The following is a 25,701-nucleotide window of genomic DNA, read 5'->3' as shown; positions in this document are numbered from 1 at the left end:
CTAACGGGATGCTAACAAAGACGTTTTATGACAAAAATGTCCGCTGAGGAACTAATTTTCTGTGCCGCTTAATCCCCATTAGGGTCATAGGGTCATGGGGTATGCTGGAGCCTATCCCAGCCAACTTTGGGCACAAGGGGGGGTACATACACGCATGCACACATGATGGAGAACGACTCCACACAGAGATGCCAAATGGAGATTCAAACCCAGAGCTTCCATATCTAACTGTGTGGGCCAACATGCTAATCACTTATCCACCGTGCAGCTCTAATGAATCCAATAACCAAGAACATGACAGGACTAGGGATTGACCGGCTGATGCCGATACCGATACCGATTTTTTTCCATCACGCTTAGCTGATGGCCGATTTTGCTTGGGTCGATATTGCTTTTTTTTTTTTTTATGTCCCTCTCATGTACTTGTTCCTGATCCTATCCATCATGGTCACTCCCAATGTGTCACATTCATACCTATGGACAATTTGGCATGTTTTTGGAATGTGGGAGGAAACCGGAGTACCTGGAGAAAACCCACGCATGTACGGGGAGAACATGCAAACTCCACACAGAGATGGCCGAGGGTGGAATTGAACCCTGGTCTCCTAGCTGTGAGGTCTGCGCGCTAACCACTTGACTGCCGTGCCGCCCTTCCCAGGTAAACTTGAGGAATAAATTTTGGATGTTAACCAAAAAACGATAACCAAGGCATGCACTAACCACTGATGCCAATGTTGATGCTCTTTTAGCACTGACTTCATGGACCTTATTATTGTCTATACAGTACCTTACATTTAAAATATAACAAACTAACAAACATAAGAATCCTTGAAAAACATTGATGATAAGTAAACTGGACCCGTCACTGATGTTACCCTTTTTACCAAAGCAAAAGGTTTCAGGAGCTATGGTACAGACGGCGAGCAGATGGACAGAATGTGACGTTGAGGGGCCAAGGAGGGTCACTGTGAAAAAGTTATGGAGGGAATGTCAATTCTGTGGGGTATCCAGGAGGAGGGTTACAAGGCTGGGGTGCTGAGGGGGGGGGGAGGGGGTGGTCAGCCAGGCTATATATAAATGCCTCTGCTCTGTCAGATTACACTCAAGGCAGACCCAAATGCCAAAGGTCGAGCAGTTACCATGTGAAAGTTGATCCCAGACTAAAGCAAAGTACTGCTTTAACGCTGCAGTTTTTTCTGTTTTTTTTTATTATGGGCTTGCTCAGTAATGCAAGCCCATAGACTGCTGCTTGCAAATACACACATGGCATGATGCAGGGAGGTTATAGGACAACCTTGGCAGTTTCTAAACTTGAGGGCCTCTTGCTAGGTGCTAGCATGGTAGCCGTTAGCATGTTAGCATTTAAGCTAATTTACTCATGTCTAAAGGCAAATACATGGAATGATGTGGAGACACTATCGGACCGCCTGGACACTTTTGGGACTTGAGGCTGTCTTGCTAGGTGCTAGCATGATGACTGTTAGCATTTTAGCTAATTTACTCATGTCTAAAGGCAAATACACACGTGGCATGATATGGGGACACTATGGGACTGCGCCAAACTTTTCGGGACCTGAGGCTGTCTTGCTAGGTGCTAGCATGATGACTGTTAGCATGTTAGCATTTTAGCTAATTTACTCATGTCTAAAGGCAAATACACACGTGGCATGATATGGGGACACTATGGGACTGCGCCAAACTTTTCGGGACCTGAGGCTGTCTTGCTAGGTGCTAGCATGATGACTGTTAGCATGTTAGCATTTTAGCTAATTTACTCATGTCTAAAGGCAAATACACACGTGGCATGATATGGGGACACTATGGGACTGCGCCAAACTTTTCGGGACCTGAGGCTGTCTTGCTAAGTGCTAGCATGGTAGCCGTTAGCATGTTAGCATTTAAGCTAATTTACTCATGTCTAAAGGCAAACAGACACATGGCAAGATGTGGGGACACTATGGGACTGCATCAACCTTTTCGGCACTTGAGGCTTTCTTGCTTGGTGCTAGCACGGTAGCCATTGGCACACCGGCCCGAGGTCCACAGCACAGGTGGCAAGCCCATCAAAATTTCCACGGGAATTTTCTAGTTTATTATTACAATCAGTCTTCTCGGATTGTCAGCTTGGATAGGCTCCAGCATACCCCCACTACCCTAACAAGGATAAGCAGCATAGAAATGTTGTCCCTCGGTTTCCTTTTTACTAGTTTTCACAGTGTGCATGTAAAAAATGGCCAACAGGGATGATTTTTTTTTTTGAAAAGCTGTAAAAGTTCAAGTGGACTGGAACACCTGCTGTGTAATTCCTTCAACTCCTTTCATCCAGTTAAATTCAAGCCCAGGGAAAAGATTTCACACTCTGGAGATAAAAGGCTCCTGCTCCACTTATACCAATACCCCAAATTTGCTTTTTGTTTCATTAATTCAAGAGCAAAAGAAGACAAAACATAAAGGAAAACTGCACTTTATTCAACTTTCATCATTCACAATCCTTATGTGAGACATGAACGCATGAAAAACATAAGAACGCACGTAATGGGACGCACTTTGTCAGTCTATAGAAACACCCCATTCACATATAAACCTTTAATGCTGACACGGTTATTATTATTATTGTTATATATAAACATCGTACATTGTTGTGACACCTCGTCACACCAAACCAGCTAACTTCTGTGAGGTGATGATTGAACTCCACAATAGAAGAGAACATGTTGGCGCAGTTTTAAACTGAAAAAACGGGTGGCAGAAGTGGCATTTTATAAGACCTCAGCATGCATCTTTGCTTTTTAAAAGAGTGCTTGTGTTCTGCAGCAAACAGGAAGTGAAAAGGCTTGGAGCCATGTTGCGCAAAGGATGTTACACGTTGATGGGAAATTTTAACGCGTGCACACACAGTTCAATTGCAAATATGTAAAATTAGGAAAAATAGTTTCTTGTTTTTGTAATTGTTATTGTTTATTTTAATGTAGAAATACAATTTTCTTGTGTTTTGGGCATTTTGGCTAAACATATATATGGCTACATTTGCCTCAAAGTGAAAGTTATGCCTGAAATGTATCTTTTCACAAAAAACATTTCTGTAGAGAATTGATATTTTGCTGAAACTTACCTATGTTCTACTGCTGATTACTAAAGAACAGAAAAAAGTAGAACCAAACTTTTTTTTTTGATGAAAGGTGTGTCATGTCTACAGTATATATATCCCACCAGTACAATATTCTGTATCTCTTGAAAAATCACTCAAAATCATCAAAAATGGCCGGTACCAAAAGGGATGTCTAGTTTTTAATGTGTTAATGAGGTGTCTATTTTTAACTGTTTTTATATCTTTCGAATGCACAGAAGAGAGAAAGTGTTTATGTGGATGAATTCTGGATGCAAAATTTAAAAAAAGTACAGTTTTCCTTTACGGCTAGCTGAACGGAATAGTGCCAAATAATTACTGGTACTTAGTTTACCTCACCTTGACCAAGAAGAAAGACACTCCATATGTCCTCAGAGATCTTGCCAGTTTGACATATTTCACTTTAGCTTCGATCTCAGTCATTTCTCCACAATTTTTGTGCTCCTGCCACAAAAGTCACAAATGTATTGTCAGGTTTATATGGGGGGGGGTACATTTTATAGAGAGGCAGGACCTACCTGGAATATTTTCTTCTCTGATCCTCTTTGCTTTATGTACTCTTTGGGTAAAAACTCCTTCAAGCTAAAGGATTTGAAAGAACAACATGGCAGTCAAAGCACTGAAGAATGTCCGCTGAGGGAAGAACACATTTAAAAACAAAAACAAAAAACAACTGCACTTTTGGGGGTAATTTTGCCTGTTATCCACAATCCTTATGTGAAACATAACATCTTTCCCTTTTCTATGAATTTTAAAGAGAGAAAATCAGCTAGCGTGAAGGAGCTAACATACATTGCACGTGATGGGACAAACCTTTTTAATAATAGCCCTTGCTCAAAACGTCGACGCCACTACCAATGATAGCATATAAGTAACTGTGAGTGTCAATTGAATTGACCAGCTCAATGGAGAGCACAAGTATTGTGCTGGAAGATACAGCCATCCGGCTTTCATTAAGGTTTTCTTTTGTCAATGAAGGTTTTAGCACAATTGCTACATGCTAACGCTAAAAAAATGGCTTCGTTTTTCACTATTACCGGATCTGCCTCGCACTCAGCAATGTTATTTTCTGCCAAAGTCTGCCATGATAAGTGGTAACAAACGCTCTCTCTATGTTGCCGTTGTTCACGGAAGTAGGAAGAAAGCTCCGATAATGCTAAAAAGGACCAAAATATTCCATTACCTGCATTGTGAGCAGTTTTTTTTTACTGCTCACACAACAGGGTGTGTTCATGTCTCACATAAGCATTGTGGATAATGGGCACCCCCCCCAAAAAAAGTGAATGGGGGATTTTCAAAGAAAGACCCTCCTCACACTTGGAAAACCGTTAATAAAAATGTTGCACATTATTAAGGAGCACAGGTTGGATACAGTACGTACTCTAAGAATCCAGGTTTGTGTTTGTGCTCTATGAAAGGTCCAAACTGGATCTGGGCCTGAATCCCACCAAACTCGCCCGCCTTGTCGAATGACACGGGGTGCGAACCATTCAGGATGTCATCTCGAGCCTGAGAAGAAAAAGGCATTCATTTAAATTCCAACTGTTAATATGCGACATTAAAGTGAATTTAAGAATGACGTATATTCAGATTTCAACTCGTCCCATAAAGTCTAACGAGGTGTTAACTGGAAATAGGCGATTATTTGGAAAGAGGCGGTTATTACCCAAATTTAAAAACTGTAATGACTTGGAAAACACAGCTTTCATTCACCATAGGGTCATTACTAACACATACACTGCATACACAAGTAGAAAATTGTTAATTGTAAACAGTACGGCAAGTGGCAAAGAACTTGTTGCTAAAGCATGTAGAGGTAGATAATGGATGCTGACCACCGTCGTCCTTCGCCACCATTTTCATCTAGGAGGAGGAGCGATTAGCTGTCCAAACGAAATGGCCTGTTGTCTAACACCCAAGTTGACCCCCATTGCTGCTAATCGCTCTTTTTAGTGCTGGCATTACAATTTGTAGCATGTACAATGCCTTATTTCATTATTTTTAGCTTTTGGCACAAACCAAGGGTAATTGCAAGATCTAGGCTAGAATCAGAAAATCCAGATTTCAGCTCTGGGAGTGAGAGGAAAGAGGCAAAGCACACAATTGAAGCTGTGGCGGTACCATCAATCATAATGTGAAGTAAACATAGAACAATACAAACATATTTAAATAGGAATGGCCGTTCACAACATTAATTTACAATAACACAATTCTAATGAGATCAGTATACAAATCAGTGCATTCATCTAATGTACCAAAAAAAAAACGAGGACTGCGAGTCCCAAGGCATACAACGGTTCAATGGCCCAGCAATCGAGTGTCCAAAGGGTCAGGGGTGAAGGAAGGGACTGGAGTTTATATGAAGGCCAATGAGAGTTGAGCACCGAGAGGGACAGAAGAAAAAGGACGGCTGCAAAGTCTCCTACCGGCCTGACCAGAGCAGGTGGATGCCAGCTCCTCAGGTAAGAATCTGGGCTTCCAGCTTTCAGGCGGGTTGCCTTAATGCAGGTTTCCTAGCTCACCATCTAAACCTGGCCAGTTCAGTAGTTCTAATCAACCACTGCTTCTTTCAATGCAGCATCGCGCCGGTGGACGCGCCGGTGGACGCGCCGGTGGACTACCGGTGTGTAATACCTTCGGGACTATATACACGGCACTGATTGGCGGCGCACCGTCACGTGACCTAATCACGTAGCACTGCCAAGACATCGCACGCATGTTAAATTTAATTAATATTTATATTACTAATACTACTATGACAACCACAAACATAAACTATTGACACACTTCCTGTCCACCTTCATCAAAACATGGTAGCGTCTTATCAGCTATTGCCTTAACTCACTGATGGTCTGATGTCTCACCAAGTACTGAGCTGATAGTGTCATGGTGCTCCACAAATTCCAAGCTGTGGTTCTGGTCTTCTTTGTTCAAACAGTCTTTATGCGATCATACTCAGATATATACATACGGAATCTAATAATTGAAACCAAGAATTACCGCAATGTTGGCCCACAGCAAAGGCTCATAAACAGACGCAACCTCTCCGCTCACAGTTCATCACAATGATCTCACCCAGTTCTTACAACAGTCACCCCGCATGTCATCCCTTCTAGTTATTCCGCGGTGAGACTTCTAACCAGAACCAGACGTGGAGCCTACTTTACTGCCCGTTCTCTGCTTCTTACAAGACGCAGCTGAACATGTCGGCAAGGTACTCCATGACCTGGCCCCTCTGGCTATGTTTCAGACATCCTTGTTTCACATTCCACCTTGAGACAATTCTCTAATATCAGCCTGCCATCTTTAATGGCATTCCAAACAAGCGATCTGCAGAATGATACTCTCCAGATAAATGTCATAGAATGGTGGTCAGACCTGCACGTAAAGAAGGTTCAGCTGGACCGGGTCACGGGAGTCCACATTTTGGTCTGAGTAGAAGAACTTGCGTCGTAGCAGAAGCGTCTCGTTCTCGTCCACGCCTTGCTCCCTGAAAGTCCTGCTGTGGTCCAGCCAGTTCACTGACAAAAGACATTAAACATTACGTGTTTAGGCATAAATGCTAGCTAGATAGACGCTGTATGAACTCACAGTCATCGTCTGTATGCAGTTTGGCTTTCAGCTTCTCCATCTTCCTCTCGTCACGCAGCAGCGTTCTATCTTTCTTCAGCGTGCCCATCCCGTCGTCTTTCTTCTCCTCCACCATCTCCTGAATCAGCGAGTATTCCTCGTAGTTAGTGATACCTGCAAACAAAGTGATACCTGAGACACAATAATCACTTTTTTGCACTTTTTAAAGAGCAATTTTATTATTTTTTTCCCCAATGTCAGTTTAACATTCATTACTTCACAATCCTGTTGAACAGGATTATTGATATCACACATTTGCTGTATTTTAACCTAGAAGGCTAGCATAACATAAGATATTGTTCATTCATTCATTTTCTACCACTTATCCAGGGTTGTGGGGGTGCCGGAACCTATCCCAGCTGTCTTCAGGCGAGAGGCGGGGTACACCTTGGACTGGTCGCCAGCCAATCACAGGGCACATATAGACAAACAACCATTCACACTCACATTCATACCTATGGACAATTTGGAGTCGCCAATTAACCTAGCATGTTTTTGGAATGTGGGAGGAAACCGGAGTACCCGGAGAAAACCCACGCATGCACGGGGAGAACATGCAAACTCCACACAGAGATGGCCGAGAGTGGAATTGAACCCTGGTCTCCTAGCTGTGAGGTCTGCGTGCTAACCACTCGACTGCCGTGCCGCCCTTCCCAGGTAAACTTCAGGAATAAATTTTGGATGTTAACCAAAAAACAATAACCAAGGTATGCACTAACCACTGATGCCAATGTTGATGCTCTTTTAGCACTGACTTCACGGACCTTATTATTGTTTATACAGTACCTTATATTGTGTAAGTATATAAACATCAAGTTTTGGGAACAAAGGCAGCACAAATAAAACTCTTAAGAATGGAAAAACATCAAAGGTCATCAAAATTAGTGGCAAAAAAACAAAATTTTGGCCCATGTTGAGATGTAATTTACTGTTACAAAGAAAATTTGATGCCGCCACAATAGCGTCTATACAGAACCCACAGAGTCTGCCGCGCTTTAATAACTTTATTCTGACCTGCACACATCAACAGCTGTGCAATTCCAACACCAAATATGTTTCTCCAACTCACAAACGCCTCTTGTCAGCTCTTCCCGGGAACGACACTACCTCAATGCCACTAGACTGACAGTGAGATGCATTTACAGACACTCCGAAAATCACAACAACGTATGTCTGGTGTCAATAAACACAAACTTCTTACTGTGGAAGTGCAATTTGGTGCATTTGAGTATGCTCAGAATTCCCAGAATCCCACCTATGTACACTCAGACGTGTGTATCTTTAACTTGATTTACATTTTCAGTTAATACATATGTACAAATATGTATAATTGTGTCCTTTCGTTTATCTTTCTCTTCATAAAATACAGCAAAAATGGGCACATTTCACATATAGTGGCAAGTGGTGATTAATCGTAATTAATTAGATAAAAAAATTTGACCATTTAGCAGCCTCAAATACAAAAATAAATAAAATTGATGTTTGACTTAATTAAACTTATTTTGTTTGTTTGCATGTGGAAAAATACAAAAGACAAAAATCAGAAATCAGCCTATTAATATTTTGTGGAATTAATCTAGTAAAAAAAAAAATACACAATGTTGTTGTGACGTGGCCGTGTACCCTCAAAAGTCACAACAACAAATCTACTCGACCAATGAACGTCCAGTCGTTGTTTATGTCAGTCATATGGTCCTAGAAATGGGACCTGATGGACGTAGAGGCAAGTAAGTACCATGCAGTAGAGTTGCCGAGTACTGAGCGAGTAGTACCTATTCTACTGCATATCGTCACAAGCAGCTCGCCGACTGTTTTCGAGTCATCCACCATGATGGTTTTTACGGCCCCATCTAGCATTTTGATTTTCTGTGGCTTCTGCTTCTTCTTGTATTCGAGAATGTCCTGCAAAGTCAAAAAGAGAAAAAAAAAAGAATTAAAAAGAAGAAAATGAGAGAGTGATGAAGCACAAAGCGAGACTTCAATGTTTTCCCCTTCGAGGAAAAAAATGATCAAATGAGTCCAGGTTGTGCGGTGCCGAGACGAGACGAGCGAATAGAATACAGGGGGCACAAAAACGAAATTTACCGGCTGCCTATCACAGCCTGCTGCTTCCTTTTCCTCAATCACAATGAGGAGAAGAGATTTGGTACAAAAGAATTGGTCACAGTCATGCATGCTACCTTGCCTTGCCTTGGCTTGAAAGCTGAGAGAGCATTCAGAAGTCCAAAATGACAGGCATTCCTGTACAGAGTAGCTTCTGGAAGCTAACATCATAGAACTAACTTTCCTTTACAAATGACCTTTTGTGTAATTAAATCATAGTTGACCATTTTATTTAGTTTTTCAGCATGTTTTTGGATGCCATTTATGCATTGGAGTGCTTCTATTTTTCAGGTAAGGTAATGGTAATGGTTTTATTTCATTTGAACATGCATCACATTACAATTGAATGCATCACATAATCAGTTCACAGTTCCACATGTCCAAAAGGAGTAGGAAGAAGCAAAGCTTATTAAATCCTACCCCTCCATCTGGTACTTTTACAATCAGTAACTGTTACATTTGTTCACTTCCTGCTTTCCCAATATAGTTTTTTGTCCCGTACCAAAGTACGAGGTGATATGACCATACAATAACATAATGGGTACCATAGTAAGTGTCAATATAGTGATATGTATAGCACATCATGACTGGTTCAAGACTCTTCATCCTTGTATTTAGCAAACATCAACTGCTTGTATTGTTTCTTGAATTGGCTCATCGTTGTGCATTGTTTGAGTTCCTTACTCAATCCATTCCATAGTTTGATTCCACATACTGAAATGCTATGGCTTTTTAACGTAGTCCTAGCATATAAGTGTTTCAAATGTAGTTCTTCCCTGAGATCATATTTCTCCTCTCTTGTAGAGAAGTATTGGATGACATTTTTAGGTAATTGGTTATTTTTAGCCTTATGCATTATTTTAGCTGTTTGAAGATGAACTATATCAGCAAGTTTAAGTATTTGTGATTTTAGAAATAAGGAGTTAATATGTTCTCTGTAGGCGGCATGATGAATTATCCTTACTGACCTTTTTTGCAGTACATTTAACAAGTGAAGATTGCTTTTATAGTTATTACCACATATTTCCACACAATAAGTAAGATATGGTAGAACCAGAGAGCAATAAAGAGTGTGGAGTGATTTCTGATTGAGAACAAATTTTGCTTTGTTCAATATTGAAATATCCAAAAGTATCCTTTTGGTATTTGTGATATTATTTCCAAATGTGTAAAACTGAATATAAAATGTGCTTTAATAACTGTGAGAATTATATTGCAGGGCGGAGCGTAGGTTTTATGGTGTCCATTCGAATAGCAGGGATGGTGTGTATATATTCAAAGAGCACAACTATTTACCCCATTACGGAGCATGTAGTAGTCTAGCGTCCTGCCGGACTCCAGCCAGATGCCTTTTCTGGGGTCTTCATCAGACAGAAAGAGACCATAATCTGAAGCTAGAGCAGAAAAAAATGATTGTGTTGTAACCATCATTACAAAATGTACTTTGAAATGTATTCATACTGTTCATTCATTTATTCATTCATTCATTTTCTACCGAGGGTCGCCAGGGGTGCTGGAGCCTATCACAGCTGTCTTCGGGCAAGAGGCGGGGTACACCCTAGACTGGTCGCCAGCCAATCACAGGGCACATATAGTCAAACAACCATTCACACTCACATTCATACCTATGGACAATTTGGAGTCGCCAATTAACCTAGCATGTTTTTGGAATTTGGGAGGAAACCCACGCATGCACGGGGAAAACATTCAAACTCCACACAGAGATAGCCGAGGGTGGAAGTGGACTCGGGTCTCCTAGCTGTGAGGCCTGCGCGCTAACCACTCATCCACCATGCAGCCCTGTTAGAGAGTCATCAGTTAAATTTCAGCATTCTCACCCTGTCCGGTTTGAGCCTCAGGAACTCTCTCTCGGATGATCCTGCAGGCGTCGTAGACGGCCGTGGACGGCTCGAACTGCATGGTCTTCACCACGTTGCAGTGGCGAACGCAGATTTTCAGTGATAGCACCACCATCTTGGATGGCAGCGGGTTGCAGCTATACCTGTGCGGAGGAGGAAGAGCTGAAAGTTAAAGAAAAACTAGTACAGTATATGAGGACATGATGAATACAGTGGAACTGGGAGTTCACAACAATAACACAACAGCCCCCTTGTAATCACACACACACTAAAGTGGATGCCAGTCCATTCACATTAACACAATGACAACATGTGCTGGTCATTCACATGCATACATTTTATAAATATCAACAAATGTGAACTCAAGTCAGTCCATTATTATTTTTGTTGCACCTCAGTTTACAATCATATAAAAGAACAACACAAATCTTGACACACAGTCCATCAAGCAGAACCCAAACAACATCATCATCATCATCATCACCATCATCACACACTGACAAGCAGAAATGCAATTTCTGTCTTGTTTCGTCTGCATGATGATAAAGTCGATACCGCCTGTGAAAAGTGACAGCACCATTCCTCATATTCTCCCAAAAGTAATACATTCTAATAAAACCAAACAAAAAACTCCAGCAATATTTCTTGTCATTAAATCTTGTCTAAAGAGACAGAAAAAAGGGAAGTGAAATGTTTGAACCCCCCCTAAACAGAGCATCTCCTGTCTGGCCATCAATTCTAGGCACAGGGCTCCTCTGTGTCTGAGTTCAGAGTTCAAAGGTCAGTCTGAGCCATAGCGGAAAAGACAAGACAGGGTTTCTCTTCTGGCTCCTGACCCTGACTAACACTTGGAGAATTTGCTTCCTATGTGAGATGTGTTCACACGCGGGGGCGGAGGTGTTAGGCCCAGAGTTGACACCCTAGCGAGGGAAGGTGGTGGAAATATGGATAGAAATATATTCAGTGTATGCTTAGATGAGAATGTTTTTAATTAGACATGTCCATAGGTATGAATGCGAGTGTGAATGGTTGTTTGTCTATATGTGCCCTGTGATTGGCTGGCGACCAGTCCAGGGTGTAACCCGCCTCTTGCCCGAAAACAGCTGGGATAGGCAAAAATGTTACTTTATTTTAGTTTTATTGTACAGCGGTTGAATTCCTTTTGTTTGTGTATGATTGAAAAGGGCTGCATGGCGGACGGGTGGTTAGTGCGCAGGCCTCACTCACTAGAAGACCAAAGTTCAATTCCACCCTCTCTGTGTGGAGTTTGCATGTTGTCCCCGTGCATGCGTGGGTTTTCTCCAGGTACTCCGGTTTCCTCCCACATTCCAAAAACATGCTAGGTTAATTGGCGACTCCAAATTGTCCATAGGTATGAATGTGAGTGTGAATGGTTGTTTGTCAATATGTGCCCTGTGATTGGCTGGCGACCAGTCCAGGGTGTACCCCGCCTCTCCCCCAAAGACAGCTGGGATAGGCAAAAATTTTACTTTATTTTAGTTTTATTGTACAGCGGTTGAATTCCTTTTGCTTGTGTATGATTGAAAAGGGCTGCATGGCGGACGGCTGGTTAGCGCGCAGGCCTCACTAGAAGACCAGAGTTCAATTCCACCCTCTCTGTGTGGAGTTTGCATGTTCTCCCCGTGCATGCGTGGGTTTTCTCCGGGTACTCCGGTTTCCTCCCACATTCCAAAAACATGCTAGGTTAATTGGCGACTCCAAATTGTCCATAGGTATGAATGTGAGTGTGAATGGTTGTTTGTTATACCCTGTGATTGGCCGGCGACCAGTCCAGGGTGTATCCCACCTCTTGCCCGAATACAGCTGGGATAGGCTCCAGCACCCTCCCCTGCGACCCTCGTGAGGAAAAGCGGTAGAAAATGAATGAATGAATGAATGTTCCTACCTTGAATGCATCAAATTCCCTTTTACTTTGGTGTGAGTCCCGCCATTAAAGGGTAAAATGACACAGTCGGCTGGAGCATGTAGCCATTGTTCAATAGATCATTGATGCGGAGCAAGAGCAGGGCCTGCTGGGAACGTCCAGACCTTATTACTGTAACATGGCCTCTAATCCAATAATACCACAGCCCACAAGTCAGCACCAGACCTGGGCCAGAAAACACACTCAATATTTCGGGCCGAGCACGTCGCTAACCTAGTTTCAGCAAATAAACTAGGCTGGAGCACCGTGCTAATTAGTCCATCTGCCTTCCCTGGCACGCCCATAAGTTTGTTTGTGTGGAACAACTGGATGTTTCGGAGCAGATGTTCAGCACATTGCCGCTTAGCCTTAGGTGAGGCCACTTGGCTATGAAAGGGAGATAAGCATTCGTGGTGTAATCATTTTCACCAGGATCTGCAATCAGGATGAACCTTTGAAAGTAGACAGGAAAATTGTTTCATTGTGACATGAGTTAGTTTGATGTTGCTGAAACAAACACGGCGGAAATGATTAACGCCTGGAGCATTTTTGCCCTTTTTAACACAACACTGACATTCCTGCATATTTTTATTTTATCATTTCGACTGAATACTTTTCAGGTCCTTTCACGAGCTAAATTGGCATCTGTCTGTTCATTCGCATACATGAATTAAGTCAACATCCGTCGGCCCATTCGCAGACACATGCCAACATAATGTCAAACATTGACATACACCAACATATACTGGTATTTTTACATACACACACACACACTGCAAACAGCTGTCTATCTATTCACATCTATTCACACACATAATGTCAAAATGTGTCCATGCATATACACCCATAAGGTCAAAATCTGTAATAAAGCAACCACTCATTTATCGCACTTCATTGGTTCCAGACTCAATTCAATGCGGCTTGAAATATCAGTCAAAATCCTCTACATTATTAGAGTCCTCTAGACATTAAATAACATCCCTACAGTTACCTCTGCACTCCAATTACCCATTATAGTAGACATCACAAGAAAAAACAAAGACATACGACACATATATAAGACTTGTGTTTGTGTGTGATGCTGTAAATGTGTTTCAGTGCGGGGGGAGATATGGGACGGACAGGAAGTGATGTCAAAGGTTCAGCTTGGCGTGGTGTGACATCATAAAACCCTGTTATTCCGGCAATGTGTCTCACTGAATACAATAACAATAACTTTACTGACACCTAGTGAGCTGTGTAGAATACTACATGTCATCACAATGTCTTTGAATGCATCTTCTGAAAGTTTTATATGTATTTTAGTTCATTTATAGGTAATTTAGGCAAAAAAATATATAGAAATTCCTTAAATATGCATTTTTAACTAATAATACGCCACACTCAACCACAAAACAATGATTTATAATATAGTAGCGAGGGATGACAGTATTGAGATGTTGGTTGATTCACATAAGTACAATGGAAACATTTTCGGTCTATTAACAGTCACACATTATGTCAAAATCTGTCAATCATATCACAAACACACGAGTGTCCACATCTGTCTTTCTATTCATATATACGCATATAACAAACATCTATCCATTTGTTCACACACACAAACACTCACATGAAAGGTAAACATAGCTCTGGTCAGTCAAACTCTGAACATTGACCTAAGTTGAGTAGAATCAGGCATCTATTAAAATGAATATGGTTCTTTCTAGAGTATAATAATATAGAGTATAATGTATATGTAATATTGTATGTCATCTGTTTTGCTTTTGTCTTTCAGCAACCTCAAACTCAAATACGACTTCAGTAGAATGAGGCAGATCTATATCTACCATCGATGTTTGTGCAAATAAATAAAACAGAATTTCTGGTGAAATCTTTAGTCCCGCACACAGTTCACTTCAGGTTCATGAGGCTGCTAGTGGGCAGCAAGTTTAAAGAGTGCACTTGTAAAAATGAAGTGGAGCTCAGCCACATCCTGTTCTGTATTCAGGACATGACTCCTAATTCACAGCATCGCTTCACACTTCAATTTCAGTTATTTATTTATTTTTTTTTACACTGCAAATGCAGCCGCGTCATTAGAGATTTCAGAATACAGCAAAGTCCACATTGCTAATCCATCCATCTGCGTGGAACTGATGAATAGAGCTGAAACTATTTCAATAAAGTCATCAAGTAATCAATACACTCTTGAAACACAGCCACCGGCCATTCATAAAACCTCTTTTTCCAACAATCACATTTGCAGTAAACAACGACATTAGCAGCCTCGGTCTTTTTCCACAGTGGTAACAAAGTGGTCGGCTACAGCCACATGGATCCACAAAGTCTATAGCAATTGATTATTTACAATTGTTTTATGCATAACTGTGTTAGTCAGGAAAAAACTACAGCGTTGACCAGTGGTGACATCATGGTGACAGGTGACGGAGCTGACTTCCGGTCCCTGTTTCTATGTATTAGCAAGATGCTAAGAAAAATGTCTGTCTAGTCTATGCAGTGTATTAACAACACAACAACACATACCATATTGGACTTTGTTTGTTTCTTTCGGGTTTTTCCTGATTAAGGAGTTGCCACAGCGGATCTTTTCGACCCCCATACTGATTTTTCCTGACGAATACAGACGATGCTTACTAGTGGAGATTCAAACAAATTTAATTAAAAAATTTATTTAAAAAATTGCTAATAATTAAAAAAAACAACTTTTAACCATATTCAAAAAGCAGGAAGTGAACAAATGTAATAGTTACTGATTGTAAAAGTACCAGATGGAGGGGTAGGATTTAATAAGCTTTGCTTCTTCCTACTCCTTTTGGACATGTGGAACTGTGAACTGATTATGGGATGCACTCAATTGTAATCTGATGCATGTTCAAATGAAAAAAAAAAAAAAAAACCACTACCATTACCGAACCAGAGGCATCCGCTCCAAAATCCAGAGCGCTAACTACTACCCCACGGCGGGGACCCCACCTGGAAAATGTCACCCACAGATAAGCTACAAAACTTTGAACCCCCAACGTCACTTCCTGTTACATGTCACTCAGCTCCCCTAGGGAACACATTTATTGCAACACAAATCAGTGGTAGTTTTATTGTCCCTTATTATGTCTGCAAGTACTACAGTCTGACTAATGGGATGTTATTTCATGCCTACCGGGTTCTCCATTGTATTTGGAAGGTGATAAACAGGTTTTCTATGATCTACCTATTTATAAAAATGCTTTGTTGAAATTCACATATCCGGTCAGTTCTGGAACCAATTCACCGTGATAAACAAGGGATTACTTTATAGCAGGGGTCTCAAACACGAGGCCCGCGGGCCAAATGTGGCCCGCAGGACACTAGTTTGAGGCCCCAGCCTTGATATGAAAGTTTAATGTTAGTGTGGCCCGCGCAAGTTTGATATGGATGCTGTATGGTATCATGTACCCAGAAAAAATTATTACATTTGATTAATGTTCATATTAAAGGTTAAATAACTGTTAATAGTTATCCTCCCTATCCGTGTGGAAGTGGTAAGTTTTTGGCTATTTAAGTTTAAAGGAAATAACTTGAAGGCTACCGTTTAGGTTGCTAGCTCTCTAGTTTGCGAGTTAGCATGTGTCTCAAGACCCTGCAGTTGCGCAATATGTTGTAAATAAAAAGAGTATAAATGTGACTATAGTCGTGTCGTCTACAGGGCTCTAATAATGATTTGTTAATTTTAATCAGAAAAAAATAATTTGTCTACCCACCAACTATATATGGTTTCTTAAGTTTTTATTATTTGCCATTTTATTATTATTATTATATTTATTTATAACTGATTGATTGATTTTCTTTATTCTTGATTTGTTTATTTAGTTTTCATCTTATTTTGTGCAGAAAAATAAAAATGAAGATATTTGAGAACAGTGGAATGTTTTATCAGAGCTTTTATTGTAGAAAATCGGAACCAAAGCACTGAAAAAGTTGGTATATTTTTCTGTGTTTAATAAATGCGTTTTGTTTTTTTTGCCCAGACCCTAGCTCCAGTGGCCCCCAGGTAAATTGAGTTTGAGACCCCTGCTTTATAGTGTTATCAGCATCAAACACTGAACTGTAAAAACACCGTCACCAACACACATCAAACCACTCTTCTGTGTTGTCATCTTCAGTTCAATGTTGTGCTTCTCTTTGTTTTATACATTGGTTACCAACAATAGCATTAGGTTACTATTATGTCTGCCAGAAAGACAGACAGAAACAAAAAGGTCGGGTATCAATAGAAATGTTGTATGCAATGATCCACCCTTGTGGCGAAGGGGGTCAGTGACACGGTTTGTTCCAATGGCGTCTTGTCTTTGTGTGCACATGAATGAAAAAGAATGGGGCAGGTGATGGTCTCTGAGGCAATGCTGGTGTCAGGTTTCATGCAAGCAGGCAAGCAACCGCCCAACACTCCGCCCTGAACCAACATAGCTTGACCATTCTCCACCATCCACTTGTCTGCTCCTCATTTCGCCGGGAATGAAAGTCAACTGTGACAGGAAATGGAATCAATGAAGCCTCTACACCAGAAGGGGAAAATCTATTTGACATCTTTTTGGTACATTTGCCACACCATTGCTCGACTGTGAAAAGCCACTGGAAAAGTCAACTGCAAGAGACATGTTTCAGCTACCACTTCAAGAACCTTTTTCCTCTTCTGTTTTAAATTGGGCGTTTTCACCGACAAAACCAGGTTTGACTTCTGAGTAGGATAACATTTAATCGGAGGTAATTCCTTAATTAATTCATAAACACCGTCCGTTCACATGTCGGTCATTTAATTCAAACATACATTGCCTTTCACATTAAAGCATAATGCAAACACCATTGGTCCGGTTATACATACAATGATGTGAAAAATGGTATGCCCCTTCCGGATTTCTTAGTTTTTTGCATGTTTTTAACAAATATAAATATTACTCAATGACAACACAACTGAACACAAAATGCTGTTTTTAAATGAAACTTTTAGAAATGAAAAAGTGATCACCCCCCTTTTAAAACTTAAATGAGATGGAGATCTATCAGTCTGGAAACGGTTGTAAAGACATTTCTAAATTTTTGGGACTCCAGCAAACCGCAGTGAGAGCCAATATCCACAAATGACGACACCATGGAACAGTGGAGAACCTTCCCAGGAGTGGTCGACCAACCAAAATGACCCCAAAGAGCACAGCAATGACTCATCCAAGAGGTCACAAAAGACCCCACAATAAATTCCAAAGAACTGCAGGCCTCACTTGCCTCAGTTGACGCAACTTTTAAAAAAGACACTGCGCAAAAATGGCCTGTATGGCAGAGAACCAAGATGAAAACCACTGCTGAGCAAAAAGAACAATTTTACCAGAAACATTTTGATGAGCCCCAAGACCTTTGGGAAAGTAGTCTGGGGTCCGACAAGACATGCATTGAACTTTTGGAAGGCATGTGTCAAAAGTAAGGCCGCATTTCAGAAAAAGAACATAACAACAGTAAAATACGGTGGTGGTAGTGTGATGGTCTGGGGCCGTTCTAATGCTTGAGGAGCTGGAAGACTTTTGGGCATCTGTTCATGACCTCAAGCTGAAACCAACTTGGGTTCTGCAGAAGGACAATGATCCAAAACACATCAGAAAGTCCACCTTTGAATAGCTGAAGAAAATCAAAATGAAGATTTTGCCGTTGCCTAGTCAAGGTCTTGACCTTATTAATAATGGGCTTCATTTAGAAACTGCATTTTCTGTTCAGTTGTGTTGTCATTGACTAATATTTCAATATATTTGAAATATTTGAAATATCTGAAAGAAAATGTGGCATGCAAAAAATAAATCACACCACTGTACATGTACGGTAAATGACTGTGTATTCACACACACACACACATATTGCTAACATATGCATATCCAGTCATACACACTAACACAGGGGCCTCAAAATCAATTTAACTGGGGGCCACTGGAGCTAGGGTCTGGGTGAGGCTGGGCCGCATCAGGTTTAAAAAAAAAAAAAAGTATTAAAAACAGAAAAAAAAAATCCAAAAAACTGTCTTCAATGGTTTTGCTTCTCCTATACCCAACACTTTTTCAGTGCTTTTGTTTCCAGTTTTTACTGTTCTCAAATCTTAATTTTTATTTTTCTACACAAAATATATAATTTCTGGGTTCATGATACCATACAGCATCCATATCAAACTAACATTAAACTTTCATATCAAGACGGGGGCCTCAAACTTGCGTCCAGTGGGCCGCATTTGGCCCGTGGGCCGCCAGTTTGAGACCACTGCACTAAAATGTGTTTGTCACTTCACGTACACAGTACACACATGATTTAACACACATGGTCCACTCCAAAAATGTATTCAAAATATTTGTTTTCTGAGGCCCCTGTCAGTCATGACCTCTTAGAATCATCATCATTGTTCGATTCTGCCACATCTACATACACATATAATGCCAATATCTGTCTATCTAAACAATAAATGTGAACCTAAGACTAAATGAGGGTAAAGTGACCATGGTCATGGACCTCATAACTATCTGAGTCATCTATTTTACCAAGGTGTGGAACATATACATATGGGAAATTCTCAGGAAACACATGTGAGGCATATGCAGGTCAGAGAAGGAATAATTGACAAAAGTTACACAAATATTTGTGCTCCCTTGTTGACTTTAAGGACAGACATGCAAACGTTGATATGTAGGTAGTGCACCATTAACGAAATGATTAATTGTGGTTTGCTTTACTTAGAAAAGGCAGCAGCAGGCAAACAGTAACCAATAAAAAAGTGACAGTTGAATGAGACACGGTCAACAGCGGACCTGGAAAGTTACAAGCTTGGAATAACGTATATAATACCGTATTTTCCGGACTATAGGTTGCACTTTTTTCATAGGTTGGCTGTTCCTGAGACTTATACTCCAGAGCGACTTATAAATGAAAAAACTGTTACATAAACACTGGACACCTTTTCTGTTCATGTTTATTTTTTGTGTAGCTGAATAACCATTATGTTAGCATATCTTACACCTATTCAGCCTGTTCTCTATTATTTTATTCATGTTAGAACTTGCCTTCCGAGAGGACATAATGTCTGTTTTGGTTAAGTAGTTTGTAAAATAATAAAATAAAATAAAATTATCCGCAAAAAAATGCGACTTATGTATGTTTTTTTTTCTACCTAATTATGCATTTTTGGCCTTGTGCGACTTATACTCCGGAGCTACTTAGTCTTCCATCAGAAAAAAAGGTTGTTTCCACCTTTTTCTGTTCCTTAGTAATAAGCAGTAGAACATAGGTAAATTTCAGGAAAATATCAGCTCCCCACAAAAAAAGGGAGAATTTTTTTTTTTGTGAAAAAATACATTTGAAGCATAGTTTTCAAATTTGACACAAATTTAGCTATATACATTTAAGCCAAATTGTTTAAGCAATGATTCATTGAGGGGAAATGAACTCCAATACGTCCAGGGTGAATCGGAGATGAAACCCAAAGGCATGGCAGTTTTCCAACGCAATAACAAGCCCAAACACACCTAAGAAGTTTTGGTTGAGTAGTTTGTAAAATAAATTACCTGCAAAAAATGCGACTTATACTCCAGTGCGACTTATGTATGTTTTTTTGCTACCTAATTATGCATTTTTGGCCTTGTGCGACTTATTGCCCAGGAAATACGGTAGTTGATTCCAGACTCCACCCCAGCACGTCTATCCCATAGTAGTGACGTGCGGATCGATACTAAAATATCATTACATCCAATACCGGCTCTTCATGTTCTAAAATATTATATCAGGGGTTCAATATCGGAAGTGATAAAGTTGTATCGGGAAATCCCTAAAATCAGCGCTAAGAAGCTTAAGCAAGTCAATAAAAGTTGGTATGTACAAAAAAGATCTGACATAATCTCAGTGATTTGTAAGTGTATATTAATACATGGCTTATGTCTCTGCGGCGACTATCGCATTTAGTTAAAAGCGATAATTCTTGCTGTCAGATGGAGCTTTAGCGTGATCCTTTTGCTCAACGCTGCCCCTAAATGAATGCACATTGTTGTATAATATTACCTATGTTTGATTGGTCGTTCAAAAATAATACATTACTGTATTTAAGACATGTGAGAAGGTTAACTTTAGTCTATCAGTAATACTTTTACATCCTACTACGATGACTCAGTTGCTATTTTCGAGGCTTCCATGTAAGCAAAGGCATCAGGACATCCATGATAGCCGTCTAGTCAAGGGTGCCAATGAGGTTAATGCCTGTCGTTTGAGAAGACTACATCCTGGTGACTGGACCCGCACTAGCAGGTTCAGATTCACTACATAGGAGCCGGCCAGACGCTGTCATGTCCACGCCGTCACGTCACGGCTAAGGATAGTCTCAAAGTCGTAGTGTTACCCGAGCCGCCACGGCTCATCCACTGCAGCGTCCTCCGACACTGAGCTACTTAATTGCTCCCAGTGAGCAACTCTTGCAGCTTGTAATGCGGGAAAGTCAACGGGAATGTGCAGAAATGTCTGGATTTTAACAATATATGTGACATTAGAGGACAGCAAAGGGATTGGAAGCTAGTCAATGCTCATATTAGGACAAGTTTGATGTCATATTTAGTCATAATATTTCAATATTGTAGGGCGGCACGGCGGTCGAGTGGTTATCGTGCAGACATCACTGCTAGGAGGACAGGGTTCAATTCCACCCTCGGCCATCTCTGTGTGGAGTTTGCATGTTCTCCCCGTGCATGCGTGGGTTTTCTCCAGGTACTCCGGTTTTCCTCCCACATTCCAAAAAGTATGAATGTGAGTGTGAATGGTTGTTTGTCTATATGTGCCCAGTCCAGGGTGTACCCCGCCTCTCGCCCAAAGACAGCTGGGATCGGCTCCAGCACCTTGTGACCCTCGTGAGGAAAAAGCGGTAGAAAATGAATGAATGAATTTCACTATTGTTATCATTTATTGACCCATTTATGCATATTTCTAGAATCAGTATGTTCAGTATGTATGTTTCTATAATAATTTGGTTTTTACTTTTTAGGGAATGGATTAGTTTTCTTTTTAAAATTGGGGTATGGGTATCACCACACTTTTCCTTATTGCAATAATTAATACCCTTATGATGGTGCTCCAAAAAATAAAAAAATAAAAACACAATAAGCCAAATGAAAGCAAAAAACTACTGTAATTTCCAGAGTATAATCTGCTACTTTTTTCTTAAACTTTGAACCCTTCGGCTCGTACAGCGGTAACTAATCCTAACTAATCATTAATAATCCTTTAAATACTTGCTCTAATATGACCTTTTCAAAAAAATAAAAAAACTTTTCTTTTCCATTTTAAACTTGCATTGGTACTTGTTTGTATATTTCACAGCGATACCTTTTGAGTGTTAAGTTGCTGTGTGATGACTTCAGCGTTCTTTGTAAAGTCAGACCGTTATATTGAGTAACAGCTTCCTGCAAAATCCAATGGTTTGACAACCTTGTTCTGAGTTTTTTCATAGCTCCTGATTGGCTCCTCTCAAATGAAGAGCTACTTGGTCCTCACAGACTTGTGTAGAAATCTTTTTTTTTTTCATCTCAATTTCGTATTTACGCTACTTGTGGCGCTAATCCTTTCCATTCACACTGAGCTGAAGTGTCATCCACTTTAATGAAATCTTGCAGGATTTGCTGACTTCTTGTATGATGATGATGACCACAGCATTTAATGATTCACGGTTCCTCTTTAATGTGTTTCAACAAGAAAAGCCCATTGGAGTGCTTGTATTAATAGGCCCTCTGTTAGGATTCAAACATGAAACGAACACTAATTAGCTCCTTTTCAGGAATACTCAACACTGCCAAAACGGGGGAACAAAAAAATAATGTGCCAGCATTTTAAAAGGGTCACAGCAAAGGACTGCACGTGTAACTGCTCACTTTTTAACAAAGCACATATCTGATTAAGTTCTCTCGATGCTCCGAACAGGAGAGCAGCTCATTAAAGACTGGAAAGACTCACAGCTGCCAGTGCGAGGGGTTGGAGTGCCATCCCAGCGAGTGGCATAGCACCAGATGCTGCCTCTTAATTGGCCTGTGAAAGCGCCTCGCTGAGTCAGCTTAAAAAATGTACGCCGTCATGGAGTGACGCATGACAGTCTGATGGTAAACCATTTTCCCTCCGGCACTTAAAAGCAACGCAGTGCCAAATTACATAAACCACAAAAACGCATACTGACAGGTGATAAATACATTGAATAAATATTAAATATCATAATGTATCAACCAAAACTAAAAATAAACATCTCAAATAAGTCATTTACTATACGTACTGTTGATGTTTCTGTCAATGTTTACAATCCTGAACAACAATATTACAATATTTAATATCCCATTTTTCCTCCCTGTGTATTGTTTAATCAATCATTAATCAGCTCTATAAATATATAAATAAAAAAATAGGCTCTAACTATGAAAAAAAATTGTTCCGTCCTTCCTCCTTGTGTGTGTGCTTATTTATTATTAATGAATTATTTATGAATTATTTATTTTACTTGTGCATTGTTTATTTATTATTTATCAATTGTTATATATGCTTTTAATTAACTGTATTCTGCTTATTTTATTTAAAATATTATTTCATAATTTTTTGGGGGGCTCGGACAACAGATCCAGCTCATGCGGGTTTGTTAAAAATGACCCCCCCCCCCCACCAACACACACACACAGCAGTGTTGAAGCATTTAAGACTATGACAGAGGACTTTCATGCAAATCAATGAGCTTCTGTTACCATGGCAACCCTCAGCCACTGACAAGAAAGTGTCTTTTTTTTTTACCTCTGCAAATAAAAAAACAAAACAAAACAAAACCCATCCTCAGACTTCATGTGTTAATTGACGCAGAAACACCATCTGGGGGAGACAACACATGCTAACATTAGCGTCAACGCTAACGTTACCTTATTGCTGAAAGGGGCGCCTTGCTTGTGTGTGTGCTGATCTTCACACCTGAAAAGACAAACAAGGGTTTTAAGTGAGGCACTGACTCAGAATTATTACTAAAATACTCATGTCAATCAATCAATAATGTGACTAAAATGCAAATCAAATCAATGATCCATGAAAATAGCAACAAATCCAAAATGGCTGACTCTTGCGTGCTTTTAAACATCATAACACAACTTTAACAAAGCTGTGTGTTGGAAAATAAAGACAGCTACAAAAAAAAAGTAAACAGGTTTAAAGCATGAATTAATTTGTTTTTAAATGCTCTAATCCTATGAGAATCCTAAATCATGTCGAGTTGGGACCAGCTGCCGTGTGATGACAACACAGTTACCAACTAACCCCGCCCCTTTCTGACTCTAATGTAACCATACGCCCCCCCAAGAGTGTCACTTACTCATGGACACCGGCGGCAAATAGTCTCACGTTTCTTATGACTCACCTTTGTTCCAGCAGTCAAGACATGATGATAATGTTCCCATAGTGTGTGCACAATGATGATTAAACAGGAAATAATGTTACATAAGTATACACCACGGGTGTGCCATTCCTTTCTTGTGTATATGTTGTAGCATTGTAAAAGTTTCCCTTGAAACATACAGCAGCGCCCCCCCCCGCCCCCCAAAACATTGGGAAATTTAATCAAATGTCCATCCCTAGTAATAAATAGACAAAAAGCAGACTTCATTCAAATTCAGATTAAACTAAATTAATATAATTCACTTAAAAATTGTACAAACTGAGTGAGTAAATAACCGTAATTGTTATTTACTGGACAGCACGTTTACAAAATAAACATTTTTAATGTTAGAATTATATAACTGAACTGAAATATTATGCTAAGAGTCCACTGGGCCGGCGCCAATTGGTGCCAGTCCGCGCCAATGCAATTTTCTGTGGCGCCTAGTGTTGCCAATAAGGTGCCTAGTGGCGTGCAGTGTCTCAAACTGCCTCCCAACTTAAAATCTTCGTGTCCACCGAGTAGAACCAAATGTCACAAACAATCCGCCTATTGGAATCCACTGGAATGTAATGGCGCGAGCTAAGTAGCGCCAATGATACTAGGAGTCCACTGGGCTGGCGCCAGTTGGTGCCAGTTCGCGACAAAGATTATGTGATTGGCCGACATGGCAACATGCCCAGCGAACATTAATTTGGCGCCACAGGGAGCCACTACACGCCAATCACATAATCTTTGGCGCAAACTGGCACCAACTGGCGCCGGGCCAGTGGGCTCCTAGCATTAATAATTAATAATAATTAATAATTTGCTCCTATATTCTATGAAACTTTGTCAATGGGACAGCGTACAGTAATCCCATGTTTAACGCTGGTAATTAGTCACAGACCTGACAGTGATACTTGACTTTCCACAGAGTAGGATTCCTTAACTATGAAGTTTAATATTTTACGAATAGTTTACGACCTTCTAAATATGTTTTATTGACATGATTACTCTGTAGACATGGACTAAAACCCGTCTGGCCTCCTTTACTCGTATTACCAAATAAGACAAACTTTTGTGTTGCTATATATGTGTTCCCTAAGGGAGCTGAGTAGTGGGTGGACAGGAAGTGATGTCAGGGGGTTCAGAATTGAGTTTTAACTTGGCTTGGGTTATGACCGCAACAGTAACCCGTGTTTCTATTAAGAACTATTGTACCTGTTGCAAAATAATTCAAACATTGCAATAAAATCCTGTTGTTCTGGTGCTTGTGTGTCTCAGCGACCATTGCAGTAACCTTATTGATACCTGATGACCATTGTAGAACACTACATATTATGACAGCGTCTTTGAATGCCTTATATTTGTATTTAAATACATTTAACCACCAGACGAGTACAATGAAAAATATGTGACAATATATTGCAATCTGGGCGGCACAGCGGTCTAGTGGTTAGCACGCAGACATCACAGCTAGGAGACCAGGGTTCAATTCCACCCTTGGCCATCTCTGTGTGGAGTTTGCATGTTCTCCCCGTGCATGCGTGGGTTTTCTCCGGGTACTCCGGTTTCCTCCCACATTCCAAAAACATGCTAGGTTAATTGGCGACTCCAAATTGTCCATAGGTATGAATGT

At 40.4% G+C, this 25,701-nt stretch overlaps 1 protein-coding gene across 1 annotated transcript in view; it reads right to left on the bottom strand.

The window, feature by feature from the left end:
• LOC131139387 (talin-2) overlaps positions 1 to 25,701 on the bottom strand; it is an 87,962-nt gene that overhangs the window by 45,675 nt on the left and 16,586 nt on the right. The window contains exons 2-10 of the mRNA XM_058088979.2: positions 23,575 to 23,623; positions 10,699 to 10,862; positions 10,157 to 10,254; positions 8,530 to 8,659; positions 6,719 to 6,871; positions 6,506 to 6,648; positions 4,509 to 4,636; positions 3,646 to 3,709; positions 3,467 to 3,571 (exon numbers count right to left, since the gene is read on the bottom strand). Coding sequence (XP_057944962.2) covers positions 3,467 to 3,571; positions 3,646 to 3,709; positions 4,509 to 4,636; positions 6,506 to 6,648; positions 6,719 to 6,871; positions 8,530 to 8,659; positions 10,157 to 10,254; positions 10,699 to 10,834 — 957 coding nt within the window. The 5' untranslated portion in view covers positions 10,835 to 10,862; positions 23,575 to 23,623. The remainder of the gene's footprint in view (positions 1 to 3,466; positions 3,572 to 3,645; positions 3,710 to 4,508; positions 4,637 to 6,505; positions 6,649 to 6,718; positions 6,872 to 8,529; positions 8,660 to 10,156; positions 10,255 to 10,698; positions 10,863 to 23,574; positions 23,624 to 25,701) is intronic.

Source organism: Doryrhamphus excisus, linkage group LG13 (genome assembly GCF_037039965.1).
Source record: "Doryrhamphus excisus strain RoL-2023G ecotype Guam linkage group LG13, RoL_Dexc_Guam_v1.1, whole genome shotgun sequence".
In the NCBI taxonomy this organism is placed as follows: domain Eukaryota; kingdom Metazoa; phylum Chordata; class Actinopteri; order Syngnathiformes; family Syngnathidae; genus Doryrhamphus; species Doryrhamphus excisus.
This window is presented reverse-complemented; position numbering and strand designations above follow the sequence as displayed.